This window comes from Zalophus californianus, chromosome 15, assembly GCF_009762305.2.
Source record: "Zalophus californianus isolate mZalCal1 chromosome 15, mZalCal1.pri.v2, whole genome shotgun sequence".
Classification (NCBI taxonomy): Eukaryota; Metazoa; Chordata; class Mammalia; order Carnivora; family Otariidae; genus Zalophus; species Zalophus californianus.
The window spans coordinates 29,648,477-29,664,805 of NC_045609.1; the positions used below are offsets into that span (position 1 = coordinate 29,648,477).

Sequence of the window (16,329 nt, forward strand, 5' to 3'; positions counted from 1 at the left end):
AGTCTGCTTGAGAAGTTCTCTCTCTCCCTCTATTCCGCGTCTCTCCTCCCCCTACTCGTACTCTCTCTCTCTCTCTTTTCCTCCCTCTCTCTCTCAAATCAAATGAAGTTCCAACTACACAAAAGAATGTGTGACTTTAAGCTCACAAATCATGAGTGAAAGACTGGCTGTGAATGGAAACTGTGAGTGCCATTCTCTAGTAGAATCTATTATAGAATATATTGATATGATACAGTTCAGAGTGGTTTTGTAGGGGCATCTGGGTGGCTCAGTTGGTTAAGCTTCTGACCCTTGATCTCATCTCAGATCTTGATCTCAGGGTCGTGAGTTCAAGCCCCACGTTGGGCTCTGCTGAGTGTGGAGCCTACTTTTAACAAACAAACAAAAACAAAGTGGTCTTGTAAACATTTTTTCATGGATGTGTGGAAGAGCATTTAATGATGCCTTCACAAAATTACAACATATTTGTGCTCACTTCAGCAGCACATATACTAAAATTGGAACGATACAGAGAAGCTTAGCATGGCCCCTGTGCAAGGATGACAAAATTACAACACATTTTACCATGATATCAGACTCCATTTGTGACTATGATTTTATAGAGATTGTCATTGTTTATATCCCTCGACAGATCATTGAAGCTATACTATAAAGAACACATAAGGAAAACAAGAAAACAAAATAAAAGTCAATTTCCAGGACTACAGTATGTAAACACGACAAAGCCAGGAAAAATGGAGTCAGTTACTTGAGCCACAGAGATGTTCCACCTCATGAACAGTGACATCCTTGTGTGAAAAAATACATTACTCCCATGTTGACTACACCTAATAGATACTCCTGCAGATTTCTTAAATTATTATTTCTGGAAACCAAACTCCACTTGGGCATTTAAGAACAGAAGTACTTTACCAAAAGTCAGCATTTTTCCAAACCCTCCAAATGTGTCACCTAGTATTTAATAAAGTTGTCTGGCGCTTCATATGGGCTCAGATGATTCTATCTTCAAAAACAGACTCAATGAATATCCACAGAATTGAAACTGCTGGAGATCTAGAAGATTTGAAGAAAATCCAAATATGAAGGCGATAGTATCTTTTTCTAAAATTCGGCACTGAAACTAGATTCCAAAAATGTATACTTTTTGGCTCTAACAATATTCTTCTCATTACAGATGTTACAAAATTTATCAGCCTCTGAAGGTCAGCTGGTTGTCTTTGAATGCAGAGTAAAAGGAGCTCCATCTCCTAAAGTTGAGTGGTATAGAGAAGGGACCTTGATAGAAGATTCTCCAGACTTTAGAATTTTACAGAAAAGTAAGTTGATACTTTAAAGTTATTTTTCTGATAATTAATTTTTATAAATGTATGGTATTCATTTATTTCTCTAACTTTTTAACAACTAATTTAAAAAATAAAAGAAAAATTACTTGTAATCATAATCCTCTAAACTAAATCCTAGTAATATTGTGTTGTCTATTCTCCAAAAATTTCTCCATGCATATGTTTTTCAAAAATAAAAATAGGGGCACCTGGGTGGCTCAGTCATTAAGCGTCTACCTTCAGCTCGGGTCGTGATCCCAGGGTCCTGGGATCGAGTCCTGCATCGGGCTCCCTGCTTAGCGGGAAGCCTGCTTCTCCCTCTCCCGCTCTCCCTGCTTGTGTTCCCTCTCTCGCTGTGTCTCTGTCAAATAAATAAATCTTTTTAAAAAATGAATAAATAAAAATAAATCATACGCTTTTTTGAAAATTGATTTTTTCACTCAACATATCATGAACATCTTTTCATGTTAATGAATATACTTTAAAAACAAATCAATATTTTATATTTATTTACTCTCCTGTTGTTGAACATTTAGATTGTTCACAAATTCTTACTTTTGTAAACTGCTTCAATGCATATAAAAGCAAAATCATTTGTGAATATCTATGGAATAAAGAGTATTAGGGGTGCCTGGCTGGCTCAGTCAGTAGAGTATGCGACTCTTGATCTTGGGGTTGTGGTTTGAAGTCCCACATTGAGTGTAGAGATTACTTAAAAATAAAATCTTAAAAAAAAAATAAAGAGTACTGAAACTGCTATTATAAATTCACCCATTTTTAGGCTTTCAATATATATTGCCAACATGCCTAACCCAAAAGTTTGAGCTAAATTGAGGATAATCACATAATTGATCATCCAATCTGGGACACTTTGGGAGTGAAAGAGACTGCTATTAATAATTACACAGAGATCCCAGGAATAAAACAGGTCTATCCCAAATGAACTGGGACACGTGTTGTCCTAGCTATATTCTACTACAACCAACAATATATGGGAATGCCATTTGCCTCATACCTTCACTAATAACGGGTATTAAACATTTTTTAAATTTTCACTAATTTTATAGGTCCAAAATGGGAACACTTGTTTTAATCTGTACTTCACTAAGTAAATGTGGGGTGGAACTTTTTTCATGTTTATTGGGTCTTTGTATTTCTTTATTTTTAAAATTACCTGTTCATATCCTTTGCTCATTTTCATACTGAGGTTTTGTTCTTTTTTACTGTAAGAATTATTTATATATGCAAGTGGTCAATTCTTTTTTTTATCATATACTGCTTTCACCTTGACCCATTTTAGTCATAAAATACATTATAATTTATTTGCTTTTTTGTTAATTTGTCTCTGCTTATCACTGATACATGAGTCAAACTGCTATCAGGTTTTGTTTTGTTTTTAAGTTTTTTTATTATTTATTTTGACAGAGAGAGAGAGTCAGCGAGAGAGGGAACACAAGCAGGGGGAGTGGGAGAGGGAGAAGCAGGCCTCCCGCAGAGCAGGGAGCCTGACCCGGGGCTCCATCCCAGGACCCCGGGATCATGACCTGAGCCGAAGGCAGATGCTTAAAGACTGAGCTATCAGGTTTTAACAGTAGCAGCAACAATGATATAATCTGAATACCATTTAAACTTGAGAAAAAAACTTTAATAGTTCTATCAGTGTGGAAGGTTGTAACTAAGTTCTTACTGAATGTCTGCAATTGAACACCGGTATTCTGTATTCAGTACCATGCAGGCACTTTCAGGAATGTCAAAGAATTTTACACTGTGGTTTAAAGCAGGTTTAAAGAACCTGCTCTCTTGTTATCTATCCTGAGGCTCTTGTTATCTATCCTGAGGCTCTCTGACTATGAAAACACTTGATAGGGGCGCCTGGGTGGCTCAGTTGGTTAAGCGACTGCCTTCTGCTCAGGTCATGATCCTGGAGTTCTGGGATTGAGTCCCACATCGGGCTTCCTGCTTAGCAGGGAGTCTGCTTCTCCCTCTGACCCTCTTCCCTCTCGTGCTTTCTATCTCTCATTCTCTCTCTCTCTCAAATAAATAAATAAAATCTTAAAAAAAAAAAAAACACTTGATAGAGAGTTCTTCCTCCATCTTGTATATGCAAATATCCTTTGGAGACAGAATACTTTATTTTATCAGGCAGGTACAGTGTAGTGTGAATAAATTAATCAGATCTAGAAAACTTAGAGCAGGAGGTATAGTCTATGTTTTATTAGGATGTGAGAAGCCTAGCCAAGAATGAGCTCTCAGTCTTCACAAACCTTGTTTCAGGTATAGCTGAATGGGTACCAGTTAAAGCAAGTTGTTCCTGAATCCCTAACTCAGTCACTTTTCCTCACCTAAGGCTTTATGTGTCCCAAGTGGAATCCAGGTATGTCCCGAGATATGGCAATATCAGCTTAGCAGCTCTCTTGCTGCCCTTCTGTGACAACTGTCTTGTCCCTGTCGAGGTCATTGGTGCTTTACTTCCACACTTACAGATTAACCGTATCAAATCACTCATGAGTATACAAGAGACTGAAATTCTATAGGAAGCTTCTGATGAAAATATGGCCTCTCAGTAAAAGAAATGCTTAGATTCTTTTCATTTTTTTTTTCTTTTAGAACCTCGATCCATGGCAGAACCAGGTAAGGATCATTTTAACTTTAATTTGTTAGTGTGTTAGCATGTTAGCATTAGTGATTTTACATATATATAAAATATATATACATAAATCAGTGATTTTGTATATCTTATATAAATAATAAAACATATTGTTGTTACACTGGTGTCAAGAAAAAAATGAAAAATATGGTTTTAGAAACAGGATTCCAACCCACTCTAGCTATTACTGTAGGAGAAGGAAAGGAGGGGAGCACATGCAAATTTGTAATTTATATCTGATACTGAACATGAATGCAGTTAGTTCCTGGTTTTTAAGGGATGTTTCTTAGGAATAGTTTCCCTCTGTTTTTTGGCCCCTACACCTGACCTCCCAAAACTGGGCAGAGCAATTTCCATGATGCTAGATCAATTCCAATTCCACAGTTTATGTGTCTCAAAACTTATCCATCAGATTTTGAAATTTGCAGAATCAATAAAACATCCATGGTGTTGTTAGATTTGGATGGGAAGATACCAAGATGACATGGGAGTGATGGTAGGTGAAGCTCTTACCTCTAGAAAATGCAAGTTACTCACAAACCACAGTGTAAACATCTGAAAAGTCTTCTCTGTGATCACTCTGGAAAATTAGATTGTATTTGTTTTGTTTTTTTTTAAGATTTTATTTATTTATTTGAGAGACAGAGAGAACGAGAGATAGAAAGCACGAGAGGGAAGAGGGTCAGAGGGAGAAGCAGACTCCCTGCCGAGCAGGAAGCCCGATGTGGGACTCGATCCTGGGACTCCAGGATCATGACCTGAGCCGAAGGCAGTCGCTTAACCAACTGAGCCACCCAGGCGCCCTTAGATTGTATTTGTACCCCTGGGTAAGAATGATGCTTTGGGATTTCATTATTATAATTCTCTCTTCTGAAAAATGAATGGAAAGGCATTCCAGAAGTAGACATGGAACATCCATATGGCACAGCCCTACTCTAGGGCCTTGGGGATACATAAGTAAAGAACAGAGCAGCCTTACTCTTGCATTGCCTGTAGTGGAGTGGTATTTTTCCCCTTGAAAATCTTTCAGGTTTTGACACTGTTGTCCAGAGCAGGCTTTTCCACTAGGCAATTTCATACACAAAATCATCTGAGTCACCCAAAAGGGGTCCCTTCCCAAAACAAGTGCTACCTTTCCCAGCTCTGAGATCTAAAATTTCATAACCAGAGAGTTCTTCCTCCATCTAGTACATGCAAATACCCTTTGGAGGCAGAATACTTTATTTTATCAGGCAGGTACAGTGTAGTGGGAATAAATTAATCAGATCATTTTCTGAAAGTGGTTGTTGAAGGCTGATAGTAGAAATGTTTGGGAAGAGAAACAGAGAGAGAGAAGGAAACATAGTCCAAGTGCTCAGAAAAAGTACAGAGAGGCACCAAAACCAAACTTTGCCTCTTCATCATTTAGGATTCTTGGCAGCAAGTGAAGAAGACCTAACTAGAAGTGGCTTAAGCATTAAGAAAAATGTATTTTCTTACATAGCAAGATGTCCTGAGAAATGTCTTGAGATTGGGTGATTTCGTGTCTCCAAGATCATCAGGGCCCAAGCCTTTTTCCCATTTCCCATTTCACTGTCTTCAGGCTTAGGCTTGTTTTACTTATCTACCCAAGAAGCTGCCACAGTTCTGAGTATTGCATGCAGACAACAACACTGCAGGGGCAAAATTAGGGAACAGAACTCTCTTTTGTTCTCTTCAGAGAGCAAGGAAATCTTTCTCATAAGCTCCCCAGAAGACCTTCCTTCCTTCCTTCTAAAAAAAAAAAAAAAAAAAAAAGACTTTCCTTCCTATTTCATTGATTGGAATTGTGTGGTGCATGCCATGACTTAGCAAGAATAGAGCTTAGCGTGACCCGTAATGGTTTGCCACCTGAGACTGGGAGAGGCCAAGTTGCCTTGAAGCACATGACCACTCCAAGGAGGGTAGACAAAGCCAGAATTCTATTAGGAAGGAAGGAGGATGAAGAGCTATGGAGCAGGTACTCAATATCGTCTGCCGTGGCCTCCTGTCCAGTTTTCCAGAGGCTGGCCAGCTAATTCAATTCAGTTATCACGAAACAGTGAGATGCCAAGTCCCTCCTAATACAAACTATGTTTTTGTTAATTTTATTTTTAGTGTCAGGTCCACTGAGTGATAACTGACAGTTTATGCTACTGTCCTATACTTCTCTTTATGTCAAGGAATATCTAACTATAATAATTCTAAGCTACAATCACGTGGTTCAATCTGAGAATCACTTTTGTAGTTATTCAAAGGGGATTCATGCTGTGTGTTGAAGTAATCCATAAGAATTACCATAGCATTGCAAAGGAAAAGATGCATTTCACTCTTCTTTCACCTGGAATTTCAAATTACTCTATCAGCTAATTACTACAAGGTCTTCAAAATATTTCTTGCCCAGTTTTAAATTGTGGCCCTCATTTAAAATTACCTCAGTGCAAAAGTTCCCCACAGACATGAGAGATGTAGATCTTAAAATGTTTTATTAATCCTTTCATTTCAAACAAATCTCCTTTTGCATTAACTCCTAACTTGTTTTTGTGATTTGTAAGTTTACTGTTTCTCAGTTCTATTTTTGTCATCTGGACTGATGATGTAAAAGCAGAAATAATCTGGGAATTCACAATATATTAATATTAATATATTAAGATATTATATTATCATAAGATCCTCTTGCCAGTAGTGGAGTTTTTTGTTCTACATCCTTTGATTCATTGAGCCTGCTCATCAGTCAATCCAATCAAATAATTGTTTGAACTGATTATTTTCAAACAATTAATAGAATCAACTTCTTATACTGACTTTTATAGAATCATCATCTGATATCAGTAAATTTTATAATTCCACTTCCACAATTAAGTCAGTAACCGTTCTGTTTTATTGGTGTTTAGAGGAGATTTGTACTTTGGTCATTGCTGAGGTGTTTGCAGAAGACTCTGGATGCTTCACGTGTACTGCAAGCAACAAATACGGCACAGTGTCAAGCATTGCACAGCTCGCTGTAAGAGGTAATGGCGCCTGAAAGGCCAGAACAGTCTAGACTATGGAACAATATCCAATTTTCAATTTCTTTTAGCATTTATGACCACCACCACCACACATTATCCTGCTTTTATCTCTGATATTCCCTAAGAAAACATCTCCTTTGTCTTTTATAAACTTCTAATATTCTTTCCAAAATGGTACTTAGATTTTTAGTTTAGTTTTTTTTTCCTATATCTTCACCATTCTTTAATGCCCCAGATTGTGGTCACTGTTTTTGACAGGCATTCTCCCATTAACATACTCATCTGGTTTGGATACATGCCCCAGCTCACAGTTACAATCCTATCTCAGTTTTATTGAGTAAGGCTAACAGCTCAGGTCGTGCTATTGTTCTTTCAGGAAATGAAGACCTCAGAAATAATGAGTCTCTTCACTCAGCCAATTCCACCACCAACCTGGCTGTTATTGAGCAACAACCATCCCTACCCAACCCAGATCCCCCTTCTGTGGAACATCCGCCTAAACCCAAACTCGAAGGAGTTCTGGTGAACCACAATGAGCCCCGGTCCAGCTCAAGGATTGGGCTCCGTGTGCACTTCAACCTGCCTGAAGATGACAAAGGAAGTGAAGCATCTTCTGAGGGTGGCGTGGTGACCACCAGCCAGACCAGGCCTGATTCTTTCCCGGAGAGATTCAATGGACAGGCAGCAAGAATCCCTGAGCCTTCTTCACCCGTCAAAGAACCCCCTCCAGTTCTGGCCAAACCCAAACTGTAAGTAAAAATTAAAATGGATGACCAAGGATGCCTGTGAGTTTCTCTGAATCTGCCCTTAAAAATAATGGGGCTGAATGGGACAACTGCGTGGCTCAGTTGGTTAAGCGTCCAGGTCTTGATCTCAGAGTCATGAGTTCAAGCCCTACAAATGGGCTCCATGCTGGGCATGGAGCCTACTTAAAAAAAGGGGGGGGGGGGCTGAAAAAGGAAATTACAGAATGGGAAGATAAATTTAAATGCTTTGCAAACCATAAATCCTTACATCAACATTAGCATACTATCACTACTATCCTTACTGTTAAATATTCTACCTCTGAAAAATGTTACACCTAATGTTACCCCTAAACTAGCTGATAAAGATGTTTGTCTAACATTAGAGCCTCCAGCTGAAGCACTTCTACACTCTTCTTATAAAGCCCTTTCTTGCATCTAATAATCCTTATAGTCTATAATTTCATCCATATGTTTCCCATTTCTGCTTCAACTAAAGCTTTTGTAGTCATTGTGGAAGAGATATTTAGTACTTTTCGACTGTTCTTTGCTGTGGCTAGATATGCTATAGTAACCACAGTAGTTTTCATATAATATAATGGAGATGAAAGAATGAGGAGTCATAATTTTCAGACTCACCTTGGGGCCTGATGCGGTGTCACCCTAACCCCCCAGAGAGCCTCCATCGGAGCCATGTTGCAATGTTTAATGTTCATCCGTAATAAAGCAAACACAGAACAGGATACTACTACTATGTTCTGTTTGATCCACATGTCAAAATTATAAAAATTACATTTATAATTACATAAACCTTTAAAGGTCAACATTAAAATCTGTAGTAACAGTGCTCCCATCATGTGTTTCTCAGTGCAGAACACAAGATGTTCATTGGAAGCAGGGTATGTCATTTAGTTTTATATTCTTCTCACTACCACATAAGGCAAAATCCTGGGCATAAAATTAAATGTTATGAAACATGCCTCTTGGAAAACCGTCCAAAAATGTCTCCATCCCCTGAAAGTTCTGCTGGTCACAGGAAATAGGAATCCGCTAAAGTAAAAAGAGGGAAGAGGTTACTGTAGGGAAATAGGCGGGAATGGGAACCCAAAGGCAGCCCGGTCCTGCCTGGAGAAGGAAACCCAAGCCTCTGTCCACCACTCGCTCTCTGTTTGGAGCACCTCCTTGTTTCTTCTTTGCATATCCTCTCCACTCTTTCCTCTCTGAAGACTCATCACCTCACACCTGGCCCATCATGGCATGTCCCATTCTACAATTTGTGTCAAGTTCCACTGCTAATTAAATCATTCATAGCAGCTCAAATCCAAATCCCAGCTGGTCCAGCCTGGTCAGGTGCAGAGGATTTATGTTTGGAGGAAAGAAGAGTCAAATGGATCAAATCAGAACTGTGAAGGGCAGTGGGGTGGGGGGTGGGGGGATTTCTCAGAAAAGGGAGTTTTGGGAACAGGTAATCCAAAACAATTTCCTTGGGAACTGCCTTCTTACAGAGCCTCCTCTACCCAGGGACTCTTCAGGGGCAATTAGGTATGTCAGTTAGGATTCCGTTTAGCTTCATGTTCCAGAAAGCCCAAATAAATGTGGGTTAAACACATGAGGGCTTTTCTCTTAAATAATGGAATTAGTTGGGCAGTCTGAGGCCATTAGACTGGCTCCATAGTCATTGACAACCCAGTCTCCTGTCTTTCTGCTCTGCCACATTCAGCACTTGCTTCTTCTCCAGGTCCCCTCATGGTCCAGGGTGGCTGACGGTGGTCTAGTCAACACGTCTGATTTCAAGCTGCAAGACAGGCAAATGGGTGGAAGGCCTGATGTCAGACTCCTTTTAAGGAGCCTTCTTAGATCTTACCCAAATCTTGTGCTTTTATTTCATCAGCCAGAACTTAGTCACACAGTTTAGTAGCTGCAAAGGAGACTAGGAAGTGTAGTCTTTGGCTGTATATGTTGCCTCCATGAATAAAATCAAGTTCTTTTACAAAGGGAAGAAGTAAAGTAGTCAGCCAGCAGTATCTGTCTGCCACATCAGACTTTCAATGGATGTAATAATTTTTGCTATTAAATTATGTAATGACACCCTCTACAAATCCAGTCCTCAGCACTACATAATTCTTTAATCTTTTTTGCCTTCCTTAAGTTTTCTCTTGTGTATTTATAGGTTTGTATTAGTAGAGGTATGAATATATACCTGCATGTGCACGTGCACACATACACCAGTACTTTGTGAACCCATATGTCTACAGCCTTTTCTTTCTGGTTTTGACCTCATTGGTTTTAATCTTTTAGGTTTTGCATTAAAATATATTGACTCTCTGAATAATCTTCTTGAGGATACACTTTTCTGCTCATTCCTTCAATTTGCCACTCATACAAAAAATAGACATAATTCTTACAGATCTTAAGACTGCAACAGAAAGAGAAACCGTCCTTTTTAAACATTGTATCATCAAAGTCTAGATAATTCAGACTTTGAGATTTTCAACCTGAATTTCAAGATTGTCTAGAGCAGTGATTCTTCATCCTCGCTACACTCTCTAATAAAATGTAGAGCTTTTAAAAAATATTTATGCCTTCCATCCCAATTGAATCAGAATCCCTCCACAGATTATTTTAATATTCAGCCAGTTTGGAAACTACTGGTCTAAAGTTGGAAAGTCTGGGTTACAACCCTTTATCATTCCACCCCACCCCATACACACACCCCTCCACACCCAGGAGAACGCAATAATTAATATTTAAAGTAAGGAAAACGTCAGACAAAAATCAGCATGTACTGGGAAAGCCTCTGTTTTGGGGACAAGTGTTTCTTTAGAGCAGGGGTTCTCAGTCCCAGATGCATGTGAAAACCACCTAGAGCCTTGCTAGTCACAGCACTGGCATCACCTGGGAGCTTGATAGAAATGCAGATTCTCAGGCCCCACTCCAGACTTGAATCAGAAGCTGGGGGTGGAGGCAGGGAGGGCAAAATATGGGTTTCAACAAGCCCTCCAGAGGTTTCTGAGGCTCACTAAAGTTTAAGAATCACTGCCCTACTTTTTAAAAGAAAATAATAACTAAGCCTGGATCTTTTCCCAGGCCACTTGACTCTCTGGACGATGGTGCCTAAATCATTGAGGTTTGTTTGTCTTTTATGCTCTGTGGGTGATTCTAATGTGTAGCCAGCATGGTAGCCACTGCTAAAACCATAGCTAGAAGCCAATTGCAGAGACATATTTAGAATTAGTTATCCTAATCAGTGACGTGCTGGCAGATGTTTTAACAACGGATGGAGACGGGGAAGCCCTGATGTGTAGCATTTGCCAATTTTCTCCCACCGTGTTCTATTTCAAGTTACTAAAGAAAGGTCATTGAACTGGGAATTGGAATGAGATGTGCACAATCTGCTCTCCAGAACAATCAAGAGCTGGCTCCAGCACACACTGCCCCAAATTTTTGTTGCCAAAACTGCTATCAAAAGTACTTGATACACCATCCCCAGTTTGTTTTGTTGTTTTTGTCACTAAGCCTTTTATCTCAACAGTTCAAAATCCCTAAGAAATTCCTTTGTACCCCAGAAACCACAAGAAGCATCCTTATTATTCTGAAGCTCTTAATTTTCATTCTTACAAATCTTAAAATTGATATTTGTAGTTCAAAAACTAAAGATAAAATAGCCACCATTTATTGATTACTTACATGTTTTAGGTGATTTGATCAATTCTCACAACAATGTTGAGATATTACTTATTCCTATTTTATTTATGAGGCAATCAGGGTCAGAAAAGTCTAGGAACTACCCAAAACCACACAAACAATGAGTGGCAGAGCCAGGATTAGAACCTAAGTCTGTCTGTCTGCACAAACATATTCTTGAGCATCATGCTTAAATTATGTGTTGTGGCAAAGGAGAAGATATATTCAGATAACCCAAGAGAGCTGATAAATCTGCCTGCATAAAAGAAAGCTTGATGTCAGCTTGAAAGCTGATAAAAGAAAGCTTGGGTATAAACCTGATTTCAGAAATCCTCATGGCAACAAGAAAAGAGCAGCTGAGCTTATAGCAATTTATGACAGGCTGTTACTTTGAATTAGAGATGTTACTGGGGATTTTAGAACTAGTAGCCTTTGTAATTAATTTTCTCTTCCTTTATTCTTTCATTGTACTTTGTACCTTCATTATTAAAGCAGTAAGTTCTACATGTTCTCTTAAATAGCCGGTGTTTATTTATGCTGTATGTATGTATAGTAAGATTTTTGAGCCCTGAATAGCTTGTACTATCTCAGATATATATATATATATATATCTTACAGTGCCTAACAAAGTAAACACAGAAGATTCAATAAAAGTTCGTCGAATAATGGAATTGACACCCGATGTAATGAATAAGCGAATCCAAACTGCTGTTTTAAATCCCTTCTGAAACAAGACTGATAAAATGAAAAACAAACAAACAAACAAAAACCTTGTTCAAACAAAAAGAGACATTATTCTCAAATGAATTCTTCCAGAAACTTGGATAATCAAAACAATTTGACACTGTATCTCACATATCATTATGTTTAAGGTTTGTGACCCTCTCTAATCCAATATACTGCATTGAATAAGGGCTAAGATGCCATTGGAAGTCTTAAAGTAAAAAGCTAGTTCTTAGTTTTTATTCAATGGGAACTAAAGGAAAATAAGAATCAATCAATACCAAATGATTTCCTGCCCCTTTTTATCATCCTTATCTTTCTAAGATTACTTACTTGTCATATACTACTTTTTTTATTTCCATAGCCACAAGAAAATATTTCTGCAAAATCATAAGACTAAAATTTGTATAGACTACTCTGTACAGAGATGTCCTGAAAATTGTATAGCATTGTCTTCAGGCTATAGCAACCATAGAATGTGACCTGACAAATATGAAATCCATTAAAATCTAAAGATTTTTGTATTTTCATGCTGTTGGGAAAGTTAACCCTAACAGAAACAATATTAATTGTATACATTTTATATTTTTCTAAGGATAATCTAACAAAGCTATTTCTGCTTCTCTTGATTGCTGAATCTTCATCCATGATGAAACTAAAATATAATTAATCTTTAACTATATTACTTTATTCTCTCAGCTTGAACACTTCTAAGAAAGTTACTGTACCAAGTGGCTAATGCTTCTGAATTCTTAGTTTAACTCAAAACAAGAATTTTCATGGACGAACAAAGAAGGATTGCATATTAAATAGCCATTTGACAACAGATGGGACTCTGCTTTGTGAAGTTACTTTTCCATATATCGTATATCAGAAGTGTTAATGAAAGGAAGGAGAAAGGCCTTAAACTCCCATAATTAAGAAAAATCAAGGTTTGGAGAACCTCCTGGTTCAACTTTATTACCATTGGTGTTGACTTTCCTAATGCTCTGAAAATACTGAAGCTTTCATTTTTTTTTTCTGAAGCTTTCATTTTTAATAGATCTCATGTTCAGCAGATCACCTTCTATGTTCCAGAAGCAACCTATGTTTCCGAAGAACATAAAAGCTTTGTAGACTTAAAACACCACAGTCTTCCTTGTGGATCTTCCTGTAGTTACTCATGTGAGAGAAAATTCTTCCAAACAGCAAAGTTTAGCAGCACTGACAACTTTATGCACATAAGATTTGTAGAGATTTTCATTTTCCATTTTCTTTCTTAAAAAATAAGTAACCGGGAGCACCTGGGTGGCTCAGTCAGTTGAGCGTCTGATTCTTGATTTTGGCTGAGGTCGAGATCTTGGGGTCATGGGATTGACCCCTGCATCCAGCTCCCTCTGAGCTTAGTGGAGTCTGCTTCTCTCCCTCTCCTTCTCCCTCTGCCCCTTCCCCCGTGCTCACTTGCTCTCTCTCTCAAATAAATAAATCTTTAAAAAAAATAATGATTGATCATTTTGTTAAGATAAATTAAATAGACTGTGGGCAAATCATATAATGCTTCTGTGACTCAACTTCATACAAAAGAAGAAAGTACTCCCAGCTTGGTTTTCTTTCTCCTCTTAGGAACAAGAAAAGTCTAAGGCAATGTTTCTAATTGTGGTGGCCATATAATCTACCATTCAAATCACGACATTTTTGAGAGTAAAAGAGTAGTATTGATAATTATGCCAGGAAAACAGGCATAAACCAAGACTGTCCAGGATGTATTGGGACATATGGTCACCTTATCTACAGTGCGTTGTTGCCGAGAGAGGATGAGAAACACCAAGACACATCCAGGGGCTTTATTAAGGTTTGCTTTAAAATAAGACAGAATGAAGACTACAACGCATTCAGTTACTTACATCAGTATGTAGCGCACTGCCTTCTGTCCCAAAGCTGAGATACAGCCTGCTCCTATCAGAACTTTAGGCATTCCCAACAGAAGACCATTGTTTCTATTTCTTTTTTCTAATTCATAAACATTCTAAAATTGTGCTGCCATGTTTCAGGGTCACAACACAAAGAATACCATGTGAACGATGCCTTTTGGAGTTGTGCATTGTGGTGGCTTTTCCCCTTCTTCCCGACAATAAATCAGATTTAGAAAGGAGAAATTGATTGGCTCATTTCTGGCAACTCTGGTTGTGTGTTCTGAATCAGCATAGAATTGTAAACAGCCTGTCATACATTTTCTGCTGGGTGAGGCCGATGGTGACAGATTTCCCTTCTCTCTCCCCACTCTTGTGTGCAGTGATTCCAGTCAGCTCCAACAGCTTCACAACCAAGTCTTACTGGAACAACAGCAGTTGCAAAACCCATCTCCTTCCTCTCCTAAGGAGTTTCCTTTCAACATGAGTGTTTTGAACTCCACTGCTTCTCCGGCGGTGACAATGTCCAGCAAGCAGGTGAAGGCCCCTTCATCACAGACGTTCAGCTTGGCCCGGCCAAAGCATTTCTTCCCCTCTTCAAATACAACCACAGCAACCGTGTCCCCTTCCAGCTCTCCAGTGTTCACCCTAAGCAGCACTCCTCAAACCATTCAGAGGACAGTGAGCAAAGAGAGCCTCTTAGTTTCTCACCCCTCCATTCAAAACAAGTCTCTAGGAGGAGTTTCCTTCCAAAACGAGCCACCCCCTCCAGCTCCGGTAGAGCCAGCGCCATCGCCACTCACATTTGCCATCTCCAGTGGAAACCAGTTTCAGCCCCGCTGTGTTTCCCCAGCTCCTGTCTCTCCCACCAGCCGGATTCAGAACCCAGTGGCTTTCCTCAGCTCCGTTCTTCCTTCTCTCCCTGCCATCCCACCCACCAATGCCATGGGGCTGCCCAGAAGCGCACCATCCGTGTAAGTGTCATTAAGATTTCTCAAGTAAAAGTTGTCACTTAAGAAAGGACATATGCATGGAATAGCTTGGTCTGGAACAGGAGTCTCATTTAGTGGATTCCTAGATAATCCTATCTCTTAGGCACTAAACAGATATTGAACACCTTACGGCGAAGGGCATGATTACTTTAAATAATTTCTAATTTTAAATTTTGAAAACACCTCTCCAAACACAGATTCTCTGTGCAGTGCTCAACTTTGGTACACAAGATGCCCTCCCTAAGTGCCCGATGACTCCTGGTGTCTGACTGCCATTTCAGCCACTCTGATTTCTAGGCTTTCGGACACTGGCAAGTGTTTCTCATGGGTGTGTCAGGTGTGAATTTATTTTACAGGCCATCCCAGGGACTAATGAAGAAAAACACAAAGTCTCCCCAACCGGTGAATGATGATTTCATTCGTGAAACTAAGAATGCGGTGATTCTAGACTTGGGGAAAAAAATGAATTTCAGTGATGTCAGATCAAACCAGCAGGTAAGATTGTTGCACTTAAATGGTTTATTGGAATTTCATAATAAGAAGTATCATTTCATTTAATTTAGTTCTTGGATGGTCAGGTCACCAGACCTCAGTTAGCCTGACCCTGCTGTCTTAGAAGATAGAGCATAGATTAACCGAGGGTCATATAGAAAACTCATCCACATGGATCTACAGTTCTTGATTACCCCAGCAGTTAATTCACTTTAACTGTTTATATGCATTTACATAGAATGGAATACGTTAGAGAAAGAGAAGGACTAGCTAGTATGTTGGCCATTCCAGCAATCCTCAGCTCAGTATAGGCAAACACCATCACATCTTTGAAATATTGCAATATATGAGAAGATCTAGACTTAAAGGAACTCTGGGACACCACGCTGTCCTTTATCTGACTCCTACAATCTAATGTGCTAGAGGTCTGTTCACCAGTTCCTCTCAATTTTACATAAGCTTGAATCATGTGAAATAGCCATCAGTAGTCAATATCCTGTGGTTCAACCCATACAACTCCTTGCTTACTAGTAAGTGTTCACACTGAAAGAAAAAGGAAAGCCATGGGTGAGCATCAAATAAAAGAAAAATAGACTGAGTATTTTGTTATTTGAGCCATTTGTTTTTGCATTTCATAACATGGTTATTTTGTAAACGTCAGTTTACATTTTAATAACCTAACTCTTGGTTTATTTCCCACAGTAGGAACTGATAAAAAATCTATTTTGAAACATAACATAAGATTTCAGTCAAAACTACATGCCAAATATTGTGGAATTTGTAGCATAAGTGATCCCTGGAAACAAGGCTCCAGATTTCCCTGACCATA

The 16,329-nt window shown here is 38.9% G+C and overlaps 1 protein-coding gene and 1 non-coding gene across 2 annotated transcripts in view; both read left to right on the forward strand.

The window, feature by feature from the left end:
• Window positions 1-16,329, forward strand: part of MYPN (myopalladin) — an 83,263-nt gene that overhangs the window by 41,351 nt on the left and 25,583 nt on the right. The window contains exons 7-12 of the mRNA XM_027586821.2: window positions 1,175-1,316; window positions 3,930-3,953; window positions 6,861-6,977; window positions 7,354-7,726; window positions 14,400-14,990; window positions 15,365-15,503. Of these exons, the coding sequence (XP_027442622.1) occupies window positions 1,175-1,316; window positions 3,930-3,953; window positions 6,861-6,977; window positions 7,354-7,726; window positions 14,400-14,990; window positions 15,365-15,503 (1,386 nt within the window). The remainder of the gene's footprint in view (window positions 1-1,174; window positions 1,317-3,929; window positions 3,954-6,860; window positions 6,978-7,353; window positions 7,727-14,399; window positions 14,991-15,364; window positions 15,504-16,329) is intronic.
• LOC113923961 lies at window positions 468-572 on the forward strand. Its single transcript, XR_003520470.1, has one exon. It is a non-coding gene; the product is annotated as a U6 spliceosomal RNA (small nuclear RNA).